The sequence below is a fragment of the Zerene cesonia genome, chromosome 20 (genome assembly GCF_012273895.1).
Source record: "Zerene cesonia ecotype Mississippi chromosome 20, Zerene_cesonia_1.1, whole genome shotgun sequence".
Classification (NCBI taxonomy): domain Eukaryota; kingdom Metazoa; phylum Arthropoda; class Insecta; order Lepidoptera; family Pieridae; genus Zerene; species Zerene cesonia.
In genome coordinates, this window is record NC_052121.1 from 1,308,827 (window position 1) to 1,334,442 (window position 25,616).

Below are 25,616 nucleotides of genomic sequence, written 5' to 3' on the forward strand. Positions count from 1 at the left end.
CATGCTCTTCAAAAGATATAAAAATGTATTTTATTTTCTTATTACAGGAAATTGGTTCATTTTATCTCCTAGTTCATTTTATAGGCAGTATTAAAACACTGCGTACGCTCGTTTCTATGTACCTATCAAGTAATAACTGAAAAGTTCTGAGTTTATTCGCACCTAGTCTCAGATCTACACCAAACTTGGCTAGCCATGGCTACGCCATCGGCATGGCCATTCATTAAGAGGTGTCGTTGACAAATTGTAGCTTTCGCCCGCAGGTGGCCGACACTTGTCCCCGAGACTTGAAAGCATTCATTACTTAGGTAACCGACGTTACGTTTGGACATTCAAGGCGTGGAAATCGCGTCTGATTATGAGTTATTATAATCGAAAAGCTGTAAAAACTGCCAAACCATTCATATGATTTTATATGCATAGATATTATATAAAATAATTTCAATCGAGCCATCATGTACAATAAATATTGACAATAATATGTAGTAGTTAAATAAAAATTAAAAAAAAATCGGTCAAGTGCGAGTCGAACTCGCGACATTAAGGGTGCCGTTCAAATAAGTTTAAGAGCAAGTGAAAAATAAATAGTTCACGCATCAATTTTTTTAACGTGCCAACCGCTTCTTAACCACGATTTTTTTTTATTATTTGTAGTAATAACGTCAAAATACATAATCTTTGAAAATCTGCGATCTAACTATCCCGATTCATGAGATACAGCCTTGTGACAGACGTATGAATAGACAGACGGACAGCGAAGTCTTAGTAAGAGAGTCCCGTTTTACCCTGTGGGTACAGAACCCGATTAACTAAGTAAGTACACCAATAAGTTTGTAATCTAACACATTTCCATGCTATGACTCCATTACAGCGCCACAGAGAGAGTAGGTTTTACTGCAAGTCATTATTATTAACTGCACCAGTGTTATTTCTTAATTAATTCAACACAACAAGGACTTATGAAGTAATATAATACGAAATGTAATTCTATCTGAATATTTAATTTATTCCTTGCCCTGAAGGCTTGGGAATATTTTACAAATATGCTTTCTATTAATTTGATAAAACATAATTTGAATTTTATCGCACATTGGTGAAAAACTGAAATATAAAAAAGGGTAACACGCTGCGTATTAATTTTTGTATGCGTATTTCCGACATAGAAAATGAAATATACCAATAATTTCTCATGCATAAACAAACATACAAATTTTATACACAGCAAAATATTTTCCACAAAATTCTCTTTAACCTTGCCTTTAAAACAAACCAAGCCCTGATATCACCTTTGACCGATAGATGTCTCTAAACCCCTCTATTTAGGGACGAATACATGTACCATGTCCACACACCGACGCTAACTCGTCCACACTTCCCTGGTACTTTCGAGTTATGTAATAAACAAGTTTATTAACATAATTATATTAAGCACTGACACACGTCCGTCAGTATCGTTCGCGAATTCATTATGCCGCGGAAATGACTTAATCTTAATTTAAGAGGAAATGTTAGGTAATTCAATATGATTTGTAAATGACCTGTTTTATAGCGCATAAATATTTGTTGCGTTATTATTGTTTTGCTAAGTTTTATGCGTGTTGATATGTTGAGAAGTTAAAGTGTTTGATCGGATAGATTTTTATCTTAAGATAGTCTTACTTAAGGATACTGTTACCTAAGATAAAAGAGAATTCAAATAAAGAGGAAAATAAATACAAAAACATGATTTTTTTAAAGAAAATGTTTAAGTTTATAATTATTATTGGGCGGTAATCCCTACTTATATTATAAATACAAAAGTTACTCTATTCATCGCACTGTCCGTCTCTTCTTCACGCCTTTACCACTGGACCGAATTGGATGAAATGTGCAAAGATATTTTGAAACCCTAGAAATGTCAAAAGACAATTTTTATCCCGGAATCCCATGGGAACGAGAACTATGCAGATATCATAATCTAGTTCAATATATTTAATACTGGCTGCGCCCCGCGGCTTCACCCGCGTAAGTCTGTATACCGTAGGAAATTTGGGATAAAAAGTTGTCTATGTGTTATTCTAGTTTTCCAGCTATCTACGTACCAAATCCTTGCAATCGGTTCAGTAGTTTTTGCGTGAAAGAGTAACAAACATCCATACATACATACCTACATCCAACCATACTTACTAACTTTTGCGTTTATAATATTAGTAGGATAGTATAGACGTACTTCGAACGTTCCAGAACCTTCTCGAATTTTGAGATTCCGCCATGGAATCCGTAAAGTAAACAACGATGTTTACAATTACGTAACCGTTACGAGAAGTGCTAACAGACATAATTAGGGGCCACTTACACTTATTGAGCTGTCACCTGGCTTCGGTTGGCTTAGCGATCGGTCAATATTGGAATAGGTACAGATGTTTATATTTGAAACTGAGCTTCAATCGACCTTTAGTAAACGAAATTTAGGAAGTTGGAGATATGAAAACGCTTCCGTGCGTCAGGTGTGAACTGTTGGTCTACGCCTGAATTTTTCTTCGCCATTCTTTTAAGGCTTCATCATACTGAGTATACATAATGTTATATGAAAAATAAAGAACTAATTTGTCGAATCATTGATTTTTGTCACGTTCTCAGTGGTAAGTACCTACAAATTGACTTCTGGAATACCCTTTATATATATATGGATATCGAAGGAACTGTAATACGTAATCATTATAAGAAATAATTATATTCCTACACTATTGAAACGGTTCTATTTACTTTCAGTCTTAAATAGGCAGGCGCAAGCGCAGCTTAATATGGCAACTTACCAATATCCGTGTGTACATTTTTCAAACAAGTTAGTTTCTTTACGAAAGCTGATGTAACTAACGCGATATATGCTCTAAGAAATTACGTGTACAGTCAGCAGCAAAACTTCTTAGTGTTATTTAATGTAAATAATAACAATAAGCTAGAAATATAAATAAGCTAAAAGTGAGTATTTTTAAAATTTACATAAAAAGACGTCAATCAACTCGTCTTTGTAAGGATTTTCATTCCTTAAGAAAGGGTCATAAGTTTTATTCTTCTTTATAATTTTACGTTTCTTTTTAACAAATTTATACGAAAAGAGTTTATAATATACAAGTAGAAGAGCACAGCTCATTTCCAATCTGCTCCAAAAACAATACTTCTATCCCAAATAGAAACCCCGATTAGTAACTTTTTTTGCTGACTGTACAAGTGTCACTTTCATACGAGTTATTCGCGGAAGCTATTGAAAAATCCCATATAGTCACCATCAGGTTTGTGGCTGTTGAAAGTTATTGATAACTTTCTCCGTGTCCTTCCTACATCCTAGTGCTAATAGAATTACCTAGTGTGGAACGGTGTATTTCCTTATTTTAATGACAGCTTGGAGTTCTGGGTTTGGGACCATTGGCTAGTTTCAGTAAGTACTATACATTCATGTTTGTATGTTTGTTAGTGCAGAGTTTATAGCTGTTAAGTTAGCGAAGGATTACGGTATATTTTTAATGTTCGATGATCGAATTTTTACTAAAATTTCTCATTTATGAAGCATTTGAATGATACAAATCTATCTTTTTTATCTTTTTCTTTATGACGGCAACCGAGATGATGGTTCGCCTGATGGTAAGTGATCGCTACCGCCCGTTAACATTTGCAGGGTTGGGGTCGCTGCAAATGCGTTGGCCGCTTTTAGGATGTATATATGTTATGTTATAATATCATTATTCTAAACCAATTGATCCGTTTAAAATTAAATTTATGATGGCAATTTATTGAAATCGGTAATTTCTACGCTCTAGTACCTACAGTGATTCTTAACAAATTTTGTAAATATATAATAATGTTAATATCATTAAATTATATAATTTAAAAAGAAGAAAAAAATATTCCTTAATAAACGTGTAGTTATTATTGTAGTATATATTAATTTATTTCGTACATTTAAAGCTTTTGTCATAAACTATTTACGCAGTGTGTTGTAGTAAGTAAATAATGTTTATCTTTTTCGTTTCGTTAATTATGTGCCGCAACAAAAAAAGGTTGAGAATTACTGACCTACTACAATATTACCTTATGTATTTGATTTTTAATTTTATGCAATGAATATTTGTATGTTAATGAATAGTTTTATTACACACTGCGGGTCTGGGATAAGTTTTTAAGTAATTGTATAATACATATAAAAATACATTTACATGCTATAAAACCATTAGTTAAAATCCAAGTAATTTGAAAACTTAAAAACACAATTTATACGATACATCGCTCGTCAGCAATACAAAAAACTAATAACACTTAATTCAATCCGTGTATCACGTGCAATGTATTGTTGCAGTACATTCCACAACTTGCTGACCGATCAAGATGTAAAAATTACACGCAATTAGAGAGGTCACTGACCGCTCGCACCTCGGTGAGAGTGGATGAGTCATGCATATCATATTTTGTAGATTATAGCACTAATTCAATATTTGAATTAATTTAATTCTGTATTTTTAATATGGCACGTTAATTGACAATAAATACTTTTATTTTTATAGCGGAAATCTCGTATTTGGATGTTATTTAATATGTCTTAATGTTCATACATTGGATACATATAAATAAAATAGACAATCTTCCTTCTACGGAAAATTAAGACACATACTCTAATAGATTAAAAATAGATTGTTGATAGGTATACCTATGAATTATTTCATGTCATTCTACTAATATCATAAACGCGAAAGTTTGTAAGTATGTATGAATGTTTGTTACTCTTTCACGTAAAAAGTACTGAACCGATTGCAATGAAATTTGGTACGTAGATAGCTAGCTGGACAACTGGAATAACATATAGGCAAGACAAATTTTTATCCCGATATTCCTACGGGATACAGACTCGATACGCGGGTAAACCGCGGGGCGCAACGAGCCTCAAATAAAAAATTAGTTAACATATGTTAACAATTAAATCACGTTGGTTTGTCAAAGTTTGCGGTATACCGTACACATTTCTTTTCAACTTTCCTTTCTTATAATGTTGTTTGAATGACTTCGCTTTTTAACAAGACCTTTATGAACTTGCCAATATTTAATTTGGTATATTGTGAAAACGTTTAGATAGATTTAGTATGACAAGTCTAAATATTCAAATAACAGCCTATTAAGTGTTATACTAGGAATCCTACACAAAAAACCTATCCGCGTTTACAAAGCCACTTACTCGCAAGCAAGTTTTCAACTATAAAAGTAATTTTGAAGCCTAGGGTATACAAATTACTGGTCTGCGGGTCTGCGGGTCTGTCAGACCACAACGCCTTCCGCATTCAGATCTGCAAAAACAACCCATTTCTGCTGCAATGTAAATTGAGTTCGCTTCTTCATTTGTTTTCGCAATTTCAGTTCGTATTCGTGTAATTGGTCTTAACAGTTGGTCGGATCTTTTCTTTGTTACTTCTATGTATCGTATCTTTAAAAACAGCAAAATATATAAATAAATGTCTACATTCTAATGGTTGCTGCCCGCGGAGTAGGCCGCGCGTTTAAAATAAATTTTTGTTGTACAAACATTTATCCCCCTGGGGGTATCAATATTATATTAACCTTTCTTAGCGGATGCCTGTATATTTATTATCAGAAAAAAAGCAATTAACTAGTTAAATGTTGTTTAGCAACTAAAGAAAAATCACTGAGGTTTAAAGTAATGTGCGTATACAAATAAATTTACAATAGTACAATTCCGGTTAAAACTGTCTAATTAAGTAGGTAAGTAGTTTAAACATACCAAAACAATACATTAAATTTTTTATCCATATCCATATATAATTACTGTAGTTTGTTTAAGCAGAAATGCTTCAGTTTACGTTTTCAATTGACTTTAGTAATATTTTTTCTTTAATTATGCCCAACCTATTTAAAATATCTGGCAGCATGTACGCAGTACGACGTTGGCCATACGAGTTTTTAGAGAAAGGTTTGTTTAATTTATTTAGACTAGGTGTTGCGTGTCTAACAGTCTATAATACTGGCTATCTGCAGGAAAAAAATCGGGTCGATCAGTTCTTTAGTTTGGGATGTGCGATGACAGATTACTCAGTCAGTACCTTTGCGTTTTATATATTAAAGATATTACTCTCATTTCTTCTTACTTACCAGTTAACATCGATTTAGATAGTAGATTCTTGTGTTTGAATTTACGCGAGTATTATACATTTAGAAATTTAAGACTTTTAAAATACTCCAACTGCGGAGATATAGATGGAGGTAGTTCACAAACAACAATTTTTGTATGACCTGAAATTTCAGTCTCCCCGTGACCACGCTCGCTGTAAAGCGTTTGAAACGTCGGGTTGATAATATAATGAATAAATCGCGTTTAAAATCCGTTTAAAAGTCTTTAATTTCTAAATCGATTTAGGTTTAATTGGTGCAGCAAACGTCGATCTTTATTCGTTAATTTATCTATCTCGCTATCTTTGAATTTAAGAAGTCAATACGATTACCTTAGAAGTTACTTTTTAACAAAAGCAACATACCAAGAGACGCAAATTCCCAATAGCATGTTATAATGATTCGATGCTATGATTTTTGTATCTAGTAGTGAAGATAGTTAGGAGGCAAGAGCTGTTGGCTAGTTTTTACCGATGAAACATGCCGGAAGCCGCGAGCTAAAGTTAGTATTTATATAATACGTATAAATCTAGAAACTATAATTGTATCGACCAAGTCCATGCCTTTGGAATGTTGTTTTTTTAGTGTGTTTGCCTAAACGTTACACCAAATTTGAACTAAACGCATCTTAACAATGGGAAACGTAAACATATATCGTATGAATACAAATTCGACCAATGAGAGTCGAATAACAAATTTACGATTCAGAGGTCCCAATAGATAAGCAATTTATTTCTCTTGACCCGAATATCTGTACCGTTAATCTGTGTGCTTTTTCTAGCATACACGTCGAAAACACGTGTCGAAATTAATGGTGCAGGGAATAGTTCAGATTAATCACTTTATAATTAAGTTATAGATGTAACATGCTTATAGACAACTGTTAAAAAATGACTAAAAAGAAATCGTTTTTTTTTACTGAGAGAAGATTCCAAAAATGTTTCTAAAATCAAAAATATCGATAAAAAAGAAATAACAGTGTCACTAATTACAACAACTAAAAGAACTATTTAATATTAATTTAAACTGGGTATTCACACTAAATGAAGTTAACTTAATTATTTGATATTTATATAAATACTGTAAACTTACGTATTTAGACTTATTTAGACCGAATATTGAAACCTTAGTTACCTTTTTACTTACATATTTTTCAACCGGTACAGCATATTCGGCAATTTAATTAAAAATATAGACCAAATTTCATTAGTCTCCACATTAAATGCCTTGTTAACGAAAAAAAAAGCGATTTGGTTTAAAAAAAGGTTTTGTATAAAGTCTGAATATTTTTATTATATGTTATACACGAAAACATTCATCAACATAATCTAATTTACTTGTAAATCATAACCAGGGTACAACCGTCGCAGCATCCACGCCACTAGAAAGTGAGGCGGCGAGCTAGAAAGGCGTTCCACCCCGATAAGCCGTCACGCTACGTGTGTCGTATTCCTGTATACAGAATTAGGTTTAACGGCCTTGCACCCGCCATTTGTCATTTTTTTTAATCTATGTTAACCTCTCATAGATAAAAAAAATCTTAAATTCAGTTTAGACAACTTCAACGCTAATTTTATAAAGCTTATAATTGATCAGTAAGAAATCTTTAATTCGTGTCCCTAGTGGTCAAAAAGAGAAACATAATTTGCGTGATTTTCCATTAATTGTGACTTGTAGAGCTGTTTGCATATAAAAGGCCCTTTAATGAAAATAAAAAAGGTAAATCTATGTTTATAAGAAACTAAATAAAGTTCGAAGCTTATTAGCTGATTAACGCAATAACCCTTTTTTTTTTTTAAGTGGGGAAATCTTGCATAGATACCCACGGCCTCCGGAGATAAAGCCGTGGGTTATGTCGGATTCCTACCGACCAAAACCCCACTGTGTTCCGTCGAGCCACTTAAGTGAAGGGGCCACGGGAGTTGATTAAAATTCGTCCGCGACCCCTTCGGAACGCAATAACCCTAAAAAAAAGCAGTTAGTCTTTTTCACATAAAAAAGAAACAAATATAGCATATAAATTTATATTTAGTTTTATAACATTGAAATGCTTTATAAATGAGAAATTTTGAAAGAATAGAAAACTTGCTACGGTTAGACAAGAAACGCAGGTTCGAATCCTGCCTCGTGATCAAAATGTTTTCTATTCTTTCAGAATTTCTCATATATAGCATATACTAAAACTAGTTTCACGTAAATACAAACTATTTCTATTACACTTATTACGACTTGTTTACTCAGACCAGTGTACACAATGAATAGAACCAGTTCATCCTCAGGTAACCTGGGTCAGCCTGACGAGGTTTTAATGATGATGCGAAAATAATGCACCATGCGGTGATGTAAGCATTTATCTTATATTACCTATTGCCTAGATATTGGACCGAGAATCTACGATGCGTCTAAGGGACTGGATATTTGATGTAGTTGTCGAAAGTATCTTTTGCCTGGAGGTTAGTCAAAACATAAAATAATGCTATATACTTTCATCCCGTATTTTGTTTGGGCTGTGTGCTCATAGATAGCTTTGTCCACCGTTTTATATATGAAATTAAAGATACCTTTGAATAGATTACCCAACCAAAGGTTTTGTATCTGTTATTGAGACGGTAACCTCTTTTTTCTTTATTATTGTAGTGTCTTTTAGCGATAAGAATATCGTAGGAATCAAACAGCAAATTCATTTGAAATTACATTCAATTATAATATATCTCATGTATCTAAATCCTACTAATATTATCAATGCGAAAGTTTGTGAGGATGAATGTGTATGTGTATTTATGTTTGTTATTCTTTCACGCAAATGCTACTAAACCGATTGCAATTAAATTTGGTACGTAGATAGCTGGACAACTGGAATATCACATAGTCAAATTTTTATCCCGATATTCCTAAGGGTACAGACTTACGCGGGTGAAACCGCGGCGCAGATAGTTAAAAATATTCTCGTAGTCAAAGAATGCCCATATTAGAATAACCATGCACACACACAACCATTATCCCGTATTAAACTAAGTCAAAACTAATAACTCGAATTATCTCCATCTCTTTATCGCCCTTCCACATTAGGTATAATATTACAGGGAAAGCTAACGATCGACCAATCATAGCAATTTAGCTGGAACACCACAATCACTGGAAATTGTATCGGCTATCGATTTCTAGCTTTAATAACGAGTCTAATGCTAAAACGTTTTGCGACATTCATCAGTGTAATGGATGAAGATCAATCAGAAGTTTAGAAATTTTCCCATTCATACTTAAATGGCCTTTCATAGATATATGATAGTACATTCGTTTCGGTTTTACTAGCTATATTCCCATACTAATTTTATAAACATGAATGATTTCACTTTCGCAACTCGACCGCTAACTGAATCCTGAAATAAGACGAGACAAACTCAACATGAGGTTTAACTTTTTGTGATATAAAATATTATTTAGCATAAATAAACGACTTTGGTAGATATTAAACCCGTTGGCGATGAATCGGAAAAACATCATTTCTGAAAACTGCAACTGCTTAACTATCAATATACAAAAGAAACAGCCTGATGACAGACGGACGGACAGTCAGACAGACAAGACCTTTCGGGTCCTATGGAATGGATGGTATCCTAAAAATTCCAAACTTAAATGTTCACCCAAACTCAGACTTCATGTACTATTTTTTAGCTAAGAAATATACATTTATATTATTATTTTATCATCTATTACGATATTTCATAATCTATAGTAATGCAACCGACGAAATAATGTTAATAAATTGGCAATACAATTTCGCAACGTTTATAATGAATGCGTCTTACTGATTATTTGTAAAATATCAAAACCACAACTTGGCCAGCCAGTTGCATCATGCCTCGTTAGTTTCATAAAGCTTAGTTAGAGCGAAAACTATAGGGACAATCAATCCTATTAATATTATAAATGCGAATGTTTGTATGGATGTATGGATGTTTGTTACTCTTTCACGTAAAAACTACTGAACCAATTGCAATGAAATTTGGTACGTAGACAGCTGGATAACTGGAATAACATATAGGCAACTTTTTATTCCGATATTCCTACGGGATACGGACTTACGCGGGTGAAACCGCGGGGCACAGCTAGTATAATTATAATAATACCGATGTAATATACATCTTTTGGAAAATTGTGTTATGTACTACATAAACCTCTATTTTGTATACTTGCAACATTTTTAATTTGGTGTGATTAAATTGGTATATAAATAAATAAAATAAATAGTTTTTAAATGAAAATGTTTGAATTAATACAAAAAATTACATGTCGAAGAACCCAGTATCTCCCTGAATGTTGGTGTCTATAGAAATAAAATAAAATAATAATAATAAATAGACATTTATGTTAACCACCATCAAACGCCACTGAGACTTAGAATAGAACTAAAAGCTATATCTAGAATCTAAAGATTCATAGAGTTACTTATAAGAAATCTTTACTATCCCATATTATAAATGTGTGTTTATTTGTCTGTCTTTCACGTCGTAACAGAACGATTTAATGACGAGATTTCATTACTATAATCGTAATGAAACATCTACCATGTTCCATATTTGAACGGGAAAATTTGAAATGTCAATAAATTAAGGCAAAATGAAAATTGGTCCGATTAGCGTGATCAGCTGGTATTTTAGGAGAATTGGAAGTTATAACAAAGAATGAGTTAAAGGATAATGAACGGAGGCTGGTAAATCACGAAGTTCAGAGTCTTATTCGATAAATCGATTGTGCGAACTTAGCCCTTAGGCTGGGTACACACGGAGCGATTGTTATCTTAAAAAATCTATTTATATAAAAATCATATTTTACAACTATTAAAACCATGAACTTTTTCTAAGGATGGATGTTGTTACTCTTTCACGCGAAATTCGGGACTTATGCAATTTGGTGACTTCATAAAGTAAAATATAATCTTTGTATGTTTTCAATTAACATTAAGGTTAACCTACCTTAATATAAGAAGAAGAAAAATATTTTAATTCAATTAGTAACCTATATATTTGGATTGAATCACTCTTATTTATAGGTACTTACGATATAAATTCCTAGTATTTTCAAAATATGTTTCTTTGAAAATGACTCAGATCGTACTTCTATTAATTCTTAGAGAATTCATAAAAGCATAGGGTATTTAAAGATAAACATACATACTATTTAAACTAATAGATAGTATACGTAGTTGTATTGTTCTCTTATTTGTTAAGTTTTAAGCACATGAAAGGATTTCTTTAGATCACATTTTTATTCAAATTCAAATTCAAATTCAAATTAAATTTATTTGCAAGAATGTAGTTACAAATTATAGATCTTATTACAATAATGATAAATAATAGACAGTCATTACTATGACGGATATGAAACATCCATGTCACTTCAAAGTCCTGTTAGTTACACTAATTTTAACTAAAGAAAGGCTTAACCAATTTGGATGAAATTTGGCACAGAGAACGTTTGGGTCTTCCGGGCAAAATCACACGAGAACGGGAACTATGCGAGGCAAGCTCCGGGTCAGACAACCCCTTACTTTTACTAGGCGCGCAAAACCGCGGGCGCAAATCTAATTAAAAATAAAGCTGTGTGTTTCGTATATCAAGGGCCTTTGGCTTTAACATTTTACTCGATATTTATCTACCCAACAAGTTCTAAATTGTAATAATACACAAGACAATACTTCGATCGGGCTGATTATGAATACGTAAGGTTAAATTAAACAGACAATAATACAATCCGTCCAAATTTGACCCGATTTACTGAAATATTAGTGTAGATTTATGGTTTGCAGTTTTTTCATAGACAATGCTTTGCAAAACATAGAACAAGTGAAGTCCCATGTAGGGTAGTGGGTATGGGACATGCGACATACATCTGTTCACTGATCGTTTGTTCTTATGGACAAGTAGGTGACAGTCTTCTGTATCCTACCAGACCGAGACATGTTTTGTTGTGCGTCCCCACCGGCAATCTATCCCAGGACTCTACGACTTTACGCTCACGCGTTAACCACTGTACCAATGAAGTGGTCATTATATAGAAAGCACGAGAAAATTCGTATTAATATGCAAATTAATTTTAGTTCAACTATCTAACTTCGAACAGTTTCATCAATTCTTAACACTCTTTATTTTAAATATTTATTCTGCTATTTGGGATAAAATACAACAAATCAAATAGATATAACGTAGACAAAATAGCATTGCGTATTTTTCCATAACGTGAGTAAAAATTTGCCTATGCTTGATTTATATACAGACAAATTAAATGATCGTTTACCATAAATAAGTAGACTCCATCACAATGCCTACATTTTAACACACAACGGAACATTGTGGTGCGAGCCCACTGAGATAATATGTAGAATAAAATCGTGTGATATGTTAGAGATAATCAAGGAAAGAATGTCACTGTTATACGATCGTATTATAGTGGTATTGAAGTGGTATACAGTCGTGACGGACGTGGCACCACCCACCATTCTTGGGGGTTATTGGGTTGCACTGTTATTTGCGCCAAAAATCGAATGGGACCATTTCTTTATGATGGTCGAGGTTACATTGCTATAAGTTAGTGTGTGTTGATGTTTTTAAAAGATGCGCTATAGATTAAATTGTTTTACAATCATCACTTGTTAACGTCGATAAGATATAAGTACTTGCATTCTTATTTGTTAATATTTGTTTATATTTTATGAAATGTACTATATTAATAATGGCTTCAACAACTCACTGTATCAATAACTGCATTTATTATAGAACTCCGATCTGTTTAAAACAACATTGGCAAAATTCCTCAATAGGGAATATACTTGCCTAATCTGTGATCCCTAACAAGTACAATTTGGAGGTCTTCTGGAGAAGAGTGAACTGGTACCTCCAAAGAAAACGCGCTTCACTTTAGACCACACTCAGCCTACCATCAGGCGAGATGATCAACCGCTGCGCTATCAACGAATATAAAAGAACGAGAAATCAGTTCAATATGTAAAAAAAACGCTAGTAAAAAACATTCCCAAAGCAACCAATAATTAACGGTACGAATTTATCAGTACCCAAAGCAACACGTCCCTACGGACCCGACAAGCGAATTGATAACGTCTCTTTCAATTGTTGTGATTAATAATATTCGTCCAACTTAAATTCGCGCCTGAGTTTTTTTTTGACACTTTTTGGCGCCGCGCGACCCCCCGCCGGCCTGCTCGTGATCACACGACCCAGAGGTAGTACAAGAGGTGGTCGTTAAATTTCGTATCGATGTATTTTATTTACGACTATAACATAGAATTCAAACGGCGTTAACGTTCAGAAAACGCTGGCAAAATATGTATAACAATACAAATGTTGCAAGTGTTTAATTAAAGAAAGTGCCCGTGTAGTCTATTTTATCAACCTAATTGTTTTATAATCAAATTAAATCATATCTTCAGAATTTAGTTTATTAAATGTTAATCGTCTGGCGGCGGTGGGTTGTAGAATTTTATTTTATGTGGAATTTTTCTGTGCTAATATTTGATAAGGAATATATAAGCATTAATAAAAATAAACCGCTTCGAAAAACAGGCAACATTCTATTACATATGTAGAAATTGAAAAGAGCGAAATAGAGGATAGAAATTATATATTATAGTAAAACTGGTAACTTGCACGCGAACAAAGCCGTGGGCGGCAAGCTAGTTAACAATAAATCCAAGATCAGCATGCAGATTTATCGATAACACAGCCCATTCATCTGCAAGCTCTCGGAGTACAATTTTTACACGGTTTGCATAATAACCATAATTCGTTCGCAGATGGTAAACTTTGAATGCATACAAGTTCGATCGTAAATAAATGGTATATTGACAAAAGTCCTTTTTATCTGCGACTTATATTCTGTTTCCAAGCCAATTGACTATAAGCTTTTGTGTGGTTTTAGTGCAGGTTAAGACTGGATTGTGTTATTATTCATGAAAGGTTAAAAATATTATAAATTCTGTAAATGGTTGTATTGGAACTGCGTCGCATAAATGGTTTATGAATTGTAAATCATGTTCAATATCGATCACAAAAGTAACAATTGTTTTGTTTCACATGAAATTTTTCAAAGATTGCTCCATAAACGCAAAAATTACTGAACCGATTGCAATGAAACCGCGGGGCGCAGCTAGTTTTTAAAAGCGATTCCTATTAAAATTTTAATCCTTAATAATTATTTGATTTTGAATATTCTGATGGAGAAACGGTATTGCTTTTTCATTTTATATCAAGGAAAATATTGTTGTATCCTAGTTGATTTTCAAAATTAAAACAGCTAAAGTTAAAGTGTGGGCGTGTCTATTACATAGATATACCTAGCCCAAGTCTATAAGAGACATTGTCAAATCTCTCTCTCTCTCTCTCTGTCATAGTCTACCATAAAAATGTAAGGACTGTGAGGCAGTATGGATTAAGCTTCACTTGCTTTTGTTTGAGCAAACGACAAAACTTTATCTTTAATTATTCAATATTAACGCATAAACGAAACAACATTGATAATCTCCAATGTGATCTACAGCCAAATAAGATGAACAAAGAATTGCATTCTTTTATTCTTATTTAATTTATTTTTATTTAACCTTTTCCAAAGGAATCTAAATTTATCGAGTTAGATAAATAATCACTTCTTGTAACCGATCGATCAAGTGTACAATGGATAACAAAAGAATCGTATTCTTTTTTATAAACATACGTTTACCATGCGTATTGTATTTATTAAGACAGCGAACACTCATAAAAAACTTCATTATTATTTATATACCATGTGATTACAACATTAACAATTTAAAGAACAAATTAGTTAGAATTGCTTTTCACACTTATATAAATAAATGATATAAAAATGTTAAATTTATTGAACATTTTATTCATGCAACAAAATTCAATTATAGCAACAGTTTCAATTTAAATAGTTAATAAAATTTCAAACAGAACCAAATTTAATCTTAATTACTTTTTTACGAATCTCTTTAATTATTTATCAAATTGACGCATTTACGATAGCGTATCAATCTTATCCTCGAAACCGATTTATATTTATCGATTTTTTTTATATTAATGCTAAATTATATTATCGTTGACATGGTTCAAATATGCAATGAGATCTGCATATAATATTGTGGCAGAATATACATCTAAAGTGAAGTGAACTTCCTTGTTTCAATCGACTTCAAAAAACCGAGGTTACCAATGGAATTCGTATGTTTATAACAGAATTAAAACTATAATCAATATTGTTAAATACATATTTCCATTATAAGTTTGGAATTCAAAAAATAACTACGCTTTAAATAAAAATAAACAAAAAAATGTATAAAATACCAACTCAATTTTTTTTCTAAAAATAATATTACAAGTATGGAAAAAAATACCATATTTGTTTCCAAGCGGCAACCCTACTAACACAAAGGTCCAAACCAAAAACTTGCATGTGATATATTCCAAGAGGTATCTACTACGAATCGCTTTTAATTCCGCCTCGTATTATTTTTGTTATATTGAAGTATTCGATTTCGCAGAACGACTAACAAAATATCATTTCATTCAGTTTTGGGAACTAAACCACACCTTGTTTATTATGGTTGATAAAATATTTTGGTCTTTCAAGCGTATAAGATTTTTAAAAATTAAAAAGAAAATAAATATTTGATCATGAAAAGGGATTTTACCATACGCGGCGACTCCTTACCACTCGGCCGATCTAGGTCCCGTTTTAGCAATCGAATTTGTTCTATTATTGTGTTTTTAATATTGAAAGATACTATTGAATGCGAGTAAAACTAAAAATATCTATAAGGTTGGATTCTAAGTTTCAATTATTGATGGTTGGATTCCAAGTTTCAATATCATATTTGATATCTATTTTATATCTAAATTAAGCAATGAAATTCTGAATATTGCGAATGTTATCTATAATATGTAAACTACTAACCTCACAAATAGACCTCACAAACCGTTTTCTACAGACCATACCGAATAAAAATATGTTAACAAAAATATCCATACAAACTGATTGAGTTTGCCAATATTCAGATGACCCCTTGAATCCACGCAGCTGTAGCACTCCACAGAGCAGTAGGGCAAGGATTTTGAATAAGAATGTATATTGTATATATAGGTAAATAGATATTGATGATTCAACTAACCTTTGTCCTGTAGAGCGGATTGGAGAAGTCCCACCCCGGAGCCACGAACAGGTATCCACATTTTGATATCTTCCGACTCGCCTGCAACAAAATAAAGAAATGTTGAAATATGGAACAATCCATTATTTGAGTAGGCTCTAGCCTTCGTCAAGAATATAGATAATAATAAATAATACATATGAATACTTAGACATATGAAAAAAAAAACAATGTTTTTATATTGAGAAATCAGTCGTTTAAAGGTCTTATAAGTAAGTACGTTTTGTACCACATATAATAAAAAAAATCACAGTTCTTTTTCCCTCCAGGGAAATAATTTAAAAGATGAAAAACGTTAACGATAGAAATTACAATATAATAGATATAATTCAATTAAATAATGAACACTTTTAATATAACTTTTAGCATAACTGCATTAGACGCCCTAAGAAAACACCCCACTAAAAGAATATCCCATAATTCCCAGATAAACCTAATTTTTTATACATATTAATAATATTTTCACACCATAATTAGGCGTCCACCTTTATATTTTGACATCACGAAATAAACCAGCCAACAATGTCAAAAGATTTGACCTTTCTTGCGGCGCGTTAAACAATCGATTACACACGGGCTCGCATTCTCGTAATCAAATATGGTTATTAATTATAAACCGACGATTACGTATCGCATCGTCGTTTTTTATGTTATTGTAAGTTATTGCTCTTTGATTATATTATCGGGTACATAAATCTAACTTTTTATGGGTAAAAAAAGATTGGGTATCGTGTGCATATTCAATATAAAAAGAGAATAAACATTTAGGCATTATTGCGGCTGGCCAAGTTCGTTGATGACGTAATATGAAAATATCAGGATAATGTAATGAATGAGGTAGTTGCGTTTTAAAAACGAAAAACGTTTGTAGACCTAAGTATTATCAAATAAATCAATTGGTCGAGTTTAGTCATTTCAAATTCAATATAACATTAAAAGGAAAAGATGGTAATACATACATTCCCTCCTCTTTGTTTAGACGCATACATTGAAGAATTTAAGTTACATCATTTCTAAATTTGAAACTATTGAAATTGAATCGGAATCTTAGGTTAAACAACAAAAACTAAACAACACAACTATTCATGTAAATCTATATTCTATAAGATGTTATTATATAAATATCACATAAACAAATTCCAAACGTTACTCTTGTTTAATCCCGGATATAATGCACTCTAATCGAAGTCCATTTGGGCCTAAGAGTGACTATTTCACCACCGCCATCAACGATTCGCTTCTGGTACACATCACTGCTAACTGTATACGTTGAGTTTTTTGCGACAGACCGACAGGACGTCGACACGCGTGTCATTGTGTAATGAGGGTCAACGGTCGGAGTATATAGATTAGGTGCTTTGACCTGGCCTGTGGAATTCAGTTGGATGGGCGCAGGAGGGCTTAGCGTGAGAAGTGTGAGGAGAGATCTCTAATACAAAGTTCACATTGGAGTCAAATATCCGTATTATTATAACATACTTCTTAATTTAAATTTGAGACCAATCCCGCTTTCAGCGTGTTCATTTTATTAACTTTTCCAGTCCAGCTAAATGTACAAATGTTTAAAAAAAATAATGTTATAGTATTTCAGACTTATTCTACCGGCGTGAAATAGTGGCATGCCACTGTGTTTCGTACGGTGAGTGGGGGAGCCGGAGGCCCGTTTCCTTTTCCTCACCCGTCCTAGTCCATTCCTTCTTTCCAGTCGTTAATCCTTTCCTTTCCCTTACCCCATAAAAGCGGGCAGCGCATTCACAGAAGTACTACCTTTGCGAATGTTTATGGGCGGTGGTGATCGCTTACCATCAGGCGAACCACCAGCTCAGCTGCCCGCTATGACATGACACAAAAAAAAAATAAAAAAATTCTATTACCTGTTCCAAGCTTATGAAATTTTAAAATAGCTAGTCTAAACCTTCGAACAATATTCGAAATATTTGAATGACATTCGCTTAGAACACAAAAGATCAACTCCAAAGGATAAACCAAGCAAAATAAACAATTTCAACGATAATCAAGAATCTAAAAGAACAAAACGTGAAATCAAAAACCGCATTTTTCCCAAAGCACCAAACGAAAAGGGTACAGATACCGAAAAACTTGTATCTAAGCAGAGACCTTTGGACACCGCCACGAAATTGGTCGTAAAGCGAAAGATTAACAACATTAAACTTTATACCTTCTTGCTAACACGCTAATCATCTTAATTTTAGCTATAAAAAGCGAACAAAACGTTAAAAATACGGGTTGAGTTATACAACTCGGTATTATTTGGATGGATACAGATTGCGTACGTAACACGATACAGTTTCTGTGAATGCATTAATTAAATAGGGAATATTCAGGAGATTTTAAATTCACACATTTTAATATAAATTCGTACTTTAGTGTTAAAGAAATAAAAAAGCATTTGATAGAGAAATGCACTGTAATTTACTATAAATACCGAAAGAAAACTTTTGATTTCAAATATTGACCATAAAATGTATTAAATATTGCTACAATTTATCAGAAGGTATGCACCAAAATGATATCATTACAGCAACACATCGCTTCAGACTTTAGCTTGTACCACGTAATAAAATAACCGTTGCTGAGGTCCAAAACCGACCCTTCTTCATTAACTTACAGATACCTCATAAACATTTCAAATTTCGAATACAAAAATCCACTGGCGTCTCAGCATAGAGTACGGGAGCTTAGGAGTTAAGTCTAAGAATTATTTCCTCAACAATCGTAAATTCGACGCGGACAGGCGTAAAACCGCCCCGGGATCGGTGCGGTTCGGTTATTTATTTGTTTACGGATTGAGTTACAAGCTGTAGCGATGTTTAAGCAATTTTTTTTAAAAGATAATTGGTATATTTACAGAAAGCATTTTTAATTTGCGAGTCTTCAATTTTCTTATGATTGTTTATAAAAAACTCTTTCTACTCATTACAATTAATGTCTTAAAATGTGTTGAATTCACTTCGTTCTGAAAGATTGCACGTACCTACATCTTGTCTTGTACTATCTGTGTACAATTGGCTGTTGGTAAACATGGTTGAAGTATATTTAAAAAAATGACGCCATGCGAAGATCAAACGAAATTATTTAACCATAAAATCCAAGCTTTAAATTCAACTATATATATAATCGCTATTTTCCTTCAATTAACCCACAGCATCTAACTTGCATTGACATAATTTATACCCACAGAGTCCATATAAAGCTGTATTAAAATGACGTATCACTTCATCAATTATTCCTTTTGGATTTATAGCGCTTTTTTATTGTCCCAATTGAAATTAATGGGGGCCATTAAATCGTTGGATAATCTGTGATAGTGGGACATGGGGCATGGGACCTAATGGTAACTACACTTGTTTTACAGCTTGCTAACCTTCAACTATTACCATAAGAAGGTAACTAATTTTATAATTTAATTAAGATTTATTATTTAAATAAGTTGTACCAACTTATTATGAGAAATCTTTTTATTTATGTTCGATTTTATATTTGTTACAAATAAACTCCGAATTACTGAAACAAATGCAAGAATCGTGTTACATATGGAAGTGTAGTCTTAGCTCAAGGATACTTAATGAACACACATAAAGCAACGCGCAGCTTGTTTATTAATGTTCAGTATGCTCTGTCCAAAGACCAGCCATTTTCATTATTAAAGCTTTTACTAACTTTACCACGTGCCGTTTTTTATGTGATAGCGGGCAATGGTGGGAATAAGGGAAAGGAAAGGATTGATGACTGGAAAGAAGGAATGGAGTGGGAAGAGCGAGAAGGAAATAGGCCTCCGGCTCCCCTATTCACTGTACGAAACAAAATAGGAATTCATTATTTCACGCCGGTTTTCTGTGGTGGTGTGGTACTTCCCCGGTGCGAACTGGCCCAATTCGTGCGGAAGCATGCTCGACTTCCACAATAAAGCACAAAAAAGCACTTTGAAAAAACATATAGTGGGTTGCCTGGAAGAGATCACTTTTTAGTGATAAGGTCGCCTTCTGTGCTGGTCTAGTTTTAAGTTTTTATGTTTATTTGTATACCAGTACAATAAAGTGTTAAATAAATAAATAAATAAATATGTATCTAAAAATACAATTTTCCTTCGCCGTTTCGAGCAGTGGCGATGTTATCCACATGGCCAGATAAATTGACAAATCGATTTATTACCTTTACGCTCGCGTGTTTTCAAACCCCCGACTTATAGACTATAAGAGATCACCACTCGGCCACCACTGCTTTATTCAATTGCTATCCACATAATCATTTAATACTAATATCGTTAAGTATAGAAACCACGAGCAAACAGAATTGACTCGTTCACATGAGAGTGTCGTTTTCGCGAAAGTGTAAACTGTACGATTAAATATCGATTGAAGAGGGTCGTGGGAACTGGGCGACTTGCACTTTCAACGGCATGCGACGGCTGAGTGCACCACACGTTAGTGTTATATGGGATAAGCCGTAATAACTGGTACACTAAATAATTAGTGTTAATGTTCTTAATGAATGGTTATATCATACATAGTGTACAAAGTCGCCATCTCCGCCTGCCTGTATGCTTAATAGATAAAGTAATTCAATGGAAATTTATACATGTAATAAAATGTATTAAACTACAACGAAATTAACGCTTGCGAAGCCGCGGACAAAAGCTAATTAAGCTATAACGACTAACCAAGTTAGCAAAAGAGATGAGGAAGAAAGAGAGATTAGATCGTGCCCAGTAGATTATAATCTAAACTTATATCAATCTATATTTCATCATATCATTTGCATTAATTTTGTTGTGCTTTCACATAAAAAGCACAAAGACCCATTTTAAAAATGTTTTCATCATTGGAAAGCTCCACCTTGACTGACATAGACTATCAAACACTATCTCAACCTCACCTCCTCCTCGTCTCCTACCCTTAACCTTTTAGCCTATACACACGTCACATTAAATCTGGAATTAATATGGAAAGCCTAGCGATAGCGGGCGCCTCGACGTCTGCGCACGAGTCTGTTAGATTAATCATTTGGCTAACATGCGAGGATTTGTGAAAGTCAGAGAAATGCTCCTTAAAGGGGTTACTTGATATCGCTCTTTGAAAACTTAGACACGGTATTAATGTGGAAATTACTTGATGGTGATAGCATTTAGAAATTGAAGACTTTTTAACGGATTTTAACGCGATTTATTCATAACATTATTAACCCGAGCTCATGTCATGTCTCCCCGTGACCATGCTGTAAAGTGTTCGAAACGTCGGGTTAATAATATAATAAATAAAATAAAAATCTGTTAAAAAGTCCTTAATTTCTAAATGTATGATACTCGCGTAAAATCAAACACAAGAAAATATTATGGTGAGAGTGATAGATCTATAACACATTTCTGAGCTACAGTAAAACATATAAGCAAGGTGATCATGAAATATGGACGAGTGCAATCTGATTAATTTCCAATCACCTATCAACTAAATCTATAAGGTATGTAGAAACGTAAAAAATACGAGTAATAATATATTTGCCTATAAATTAAACGCTTGCGCATATCCTAAATTTCCGAGCACTAGTAGAAACTAGAGCGTCTCCAATTGAATTATTCTTAATTGTTTATTTTAGTAAAACTTATTAAGACTAACAAACTAAATACAAAAGGCAAATAATCAATACCTCTTTTAATGTTTACTTTTGAATAACAATTGAAATCACGATCACATTAAAAAATCGATAAAAACTCGCAGACTATAATAGAAAAGTCAACAATGTCACTTTCACATCGCGAAAAATAACAAAGCGATGTCAAGTTCAATGAAGAAGTACACAATAGCGTAAATATCAGTTGTATCACGACTCCGGCTAATGAATTTTATTCATGATTCGTATTGTGATCGATTATTCGCTCTAGTAAGACGAAAAAGTCTCGATGTTATCTCACAACACGGTGTTCACTCGCTTCGACGATTGTTTAATAAGCGAAATTCATTACTGGTTTTCTCAAGTCTATATGGGAAAAAATAAAAAAAACGAAATGTTAAATTCTAATCAAAATTATAAAAAACATCACTGTCAAATAACTACAGATACAAAATTCCTTCAACGCTGCATCGAAATTCGAAATTCAAATATCGATTCATTGAAACAGATTAAAAACCCAAAAACCGACAGTTCAGTCGTGCATTGTTCAATGGCCCAATGATTCCGAATTCCAATAGTTCCGATCGGTTCGGTATCGACGCGGGGTCGTTACGACCTCGTCACGGATTTGCTACCGGCACAATTATCGCATCTAGACCACTCTCACTGAATCAAAAGAACACCGCGACGTAAAGAAAGAAACGTCAGGTGCGTTCCCATTTCACTTTCCAAACGCAATCGCTGACGTATTGTGGACTCAATTTTTTAAAGAATACGGTCGATAATTGGTCACTTGTTGCAACAATTATCAAGATTTGCACGGAAACCCTATAATTGCCACCATTTCATTTAACTAAGTGTTTAGGAAATTGCTTTAGATATAGTTAAGGTTGATGTTGTGATTAGAAGTTTAATACGCTTAACAATAATAATATGCTCTGAAATTTAAATGGCTGTTAAACTCGTTTCTCGATCGATGTACCAATCCCAAAATAAGACCAAGTAAAAAGTGGAAAAGAGAGAAACTGAAAATGTAATCGACTTTTACCATGTGCTTTATTTGACATTTAATTTGCAAGTCTCTGTAATGGAATCTGTTTTATGTAAATTAGGTAAGATTATTCATTCACTTCCACGAATTTCATTGCAACATTTAAAATCGTTTTTTATTGAAAATTAAAGCTTCTAATTAACCGCCCTGGTGGAGTGGTTAAGGCTGAGAGAGCGTCTCTTTTCTTTGGTGGACACTAACAGAGAATTCTTGTATTGCCAGGATATGAAAGGCATCTACATCTACATGCTCGTAAATAATCTAAAAGTAAAGTAAAGGAGTTTTGTCTTAAACGTCCCTCCCAAGTAATACCGGACGTGGTTTTAAAGGAACTCCTTATGAATAGTCTCCATTATTTTTTTTTCCAAAATAATAAAAATCAATTGCTACATATATAACAAAGAAATTGTTTAAAAATCAATGCGATCTGGAATACGTTATGTTGCAGCTCATTCATTGCATCCATTTAAATAATTCAGTTCATTCAAGAAACACTTCACCAAACTAGTCAAGAAAAATAAAACAATTCTTATTCCGGCGCGAACGAAAGTGCAAACATTAAGCTAAGGTTATCAGATCACAGATCAACATATTGTTGCAAGCAGACCTAACGATGGACCGTTTAGTGCTCGCCAATTGAGCTGTCTGCATCACGTTTTGACAGTTCATTACTTCATTTCACGGTAAGTGGATCATGGTGGGGCCTTCCCGCGAGAGATATGTCGGTTACAGATCGGTGTGAGGTATTTTTGTGGGTTGTAAGTTGGAGCTGGTAGTTTGTTTGATGTCTTACTGTATGCGTGGGTTGGTGGTTAACGTATTGTGATATAGTATAGGCTAGGTAGGTATGATAATAAATAGACACAGTTTTTAAGGCTCATGTTAGTCTAAGATTTTGGGTGAAGCCATTTACAAAGAGAAGTAGTCTAGGATTCCGCCTGTGGGTTGGATTCTGCGCATTTCACGTTATCGCTATGGTGGCACAGTGGTGAGGACGTTGGACTTATACCAGGCGATTTTTTCATTGTATCTGCGTGTGAATGCCATATTATTGACGTATAGATTCCAAAGACGTTAAATTCCCTTGTTGTTTTAGAGGTGAATATCTCTCGATAAGTTTAAACTAGATAAGCCATTTTGGCCTGATACCAGAACATACATTTTTGAATTAATCGTATTTATATTTGGCAGAAATTAAACAAAAAAGGTTACATTTCGCAAATCGAACCATACCTACATCCGTCTAAATTTTGAAACACTTGAAATATTTGTTGAACAGACCATCGATGACAGATAAGAACGTGTATGTCCACTTCTAAACAGAATTATAATCGACCATTGTAATGGTTTCGTGTTTTACTCTTACCACATAATTGAATTTTCATACAACCGTAACCTTGTCAGTAACGTATTACATTTGATTGTGTTAACTGAAAAAATAATTACACTACCAAATTCAACAAAAGAAAGGTCAGGTTTAAATCGATTACAACTGAAATGTAAATAGTGGCACTATGAATGAAACGCCTTAATTTATTCCCGCTGTGACATTCGAGAAGAATTTAGGTACAATATTTTGACATGTCACCTTGAAACCGTTTCGTTTAACGTACATACCGTTGACAGGTGGCATAATCTAGTTTCCATATCAATTGTCTCTGAACGACTACATTCCGTAAGGCTTGCATTCATGTTCACCTTCTAACTGAATTAGATCGGCTAATAATTAGCCTGTTTACGATAATTACGTGGAGGCCGATTGAATGACAGTTTAATTATTGATACAGCGGGTCTTAACAATGATATCTTTGATTATCAAGGTCTATATTAACGTCTTACTATACGATTATTTAAATTTTATACTAAGCCATGTGTTATAGACGTGTTATTACCAAGTAAACATTGAACTTGTAATATTTTGAAACGTATTTATAGATTTATTATTACGTATTTATAATCGGATTAATTGAAGAATAACGTTAACACAATAATTAACTGAAAAGAAAACCATAATTTATTTAACATTCGTAACAGAACAATTGTGTGCATTTTATGTGTGTTTCAGCAACTTTTTTTTCTATTTATTGAAGTCAATATGTACCTACATGAGAGTTTCAATGATAATTTACAATGTCAACATAAGTACAACACAGACCAGAATTAACTTCATAGAACATTAATTTAATTGTATTACCTGACCTCGGGTATTATAAAGGAAGCCGACATCAAACAATTACAAAGTTTTCACTGACGTTTTCCATTCGCCAACACCCACTTGACTTTCCACACACAATTGTTAGGAATCACTTCACTCACTTTCTATGTCAATAGAAATTATTGCTCGCATCGATTAAGAATCGACCCTAACTAATGGCTATAGAGTTGAGGTTTGAATAATGTTAATAACAATTGTTTTCTTTTGTTGCTTCTGTCAACCTGTTAACATTGACGTGCGATCACACGTCGCTCCGTAGGATTGGGTTTCGTTACGTCGTGCTTGATTTGTTATGACATTACGTATCGGATGGTTAGTACCATTATTAGTAGGTTTGTACTTGCTTCCGGGGA

General features: G+C 33.4%; 1 protein-coding gene across 3 annotated transcripts in view; it reads right to left on the minus strand.

The window, feature by feature from the left end:
- LOC119835278 (protein outspread) overlaps window positions 1–25,616 on the minus strand; it is a 218,607-nt gene that overhangs the window by 113,078 nt on the left and 79,913 nt on the right. For all 3 annotated transcript variants that reach the window (XM_038360006.1, XM_038360004.1, XM_038360005.1), the window contains exon 2: window positions 16,331–16,411. In XM_038360006.1, coding sequence (XP_038215934.1) covers window positions 16,331–16,411 — 81 coding nt within the window. The remainder of the gene's footprint in view (window positions 1–16,330; window positions 16,412–25,616) is intronic.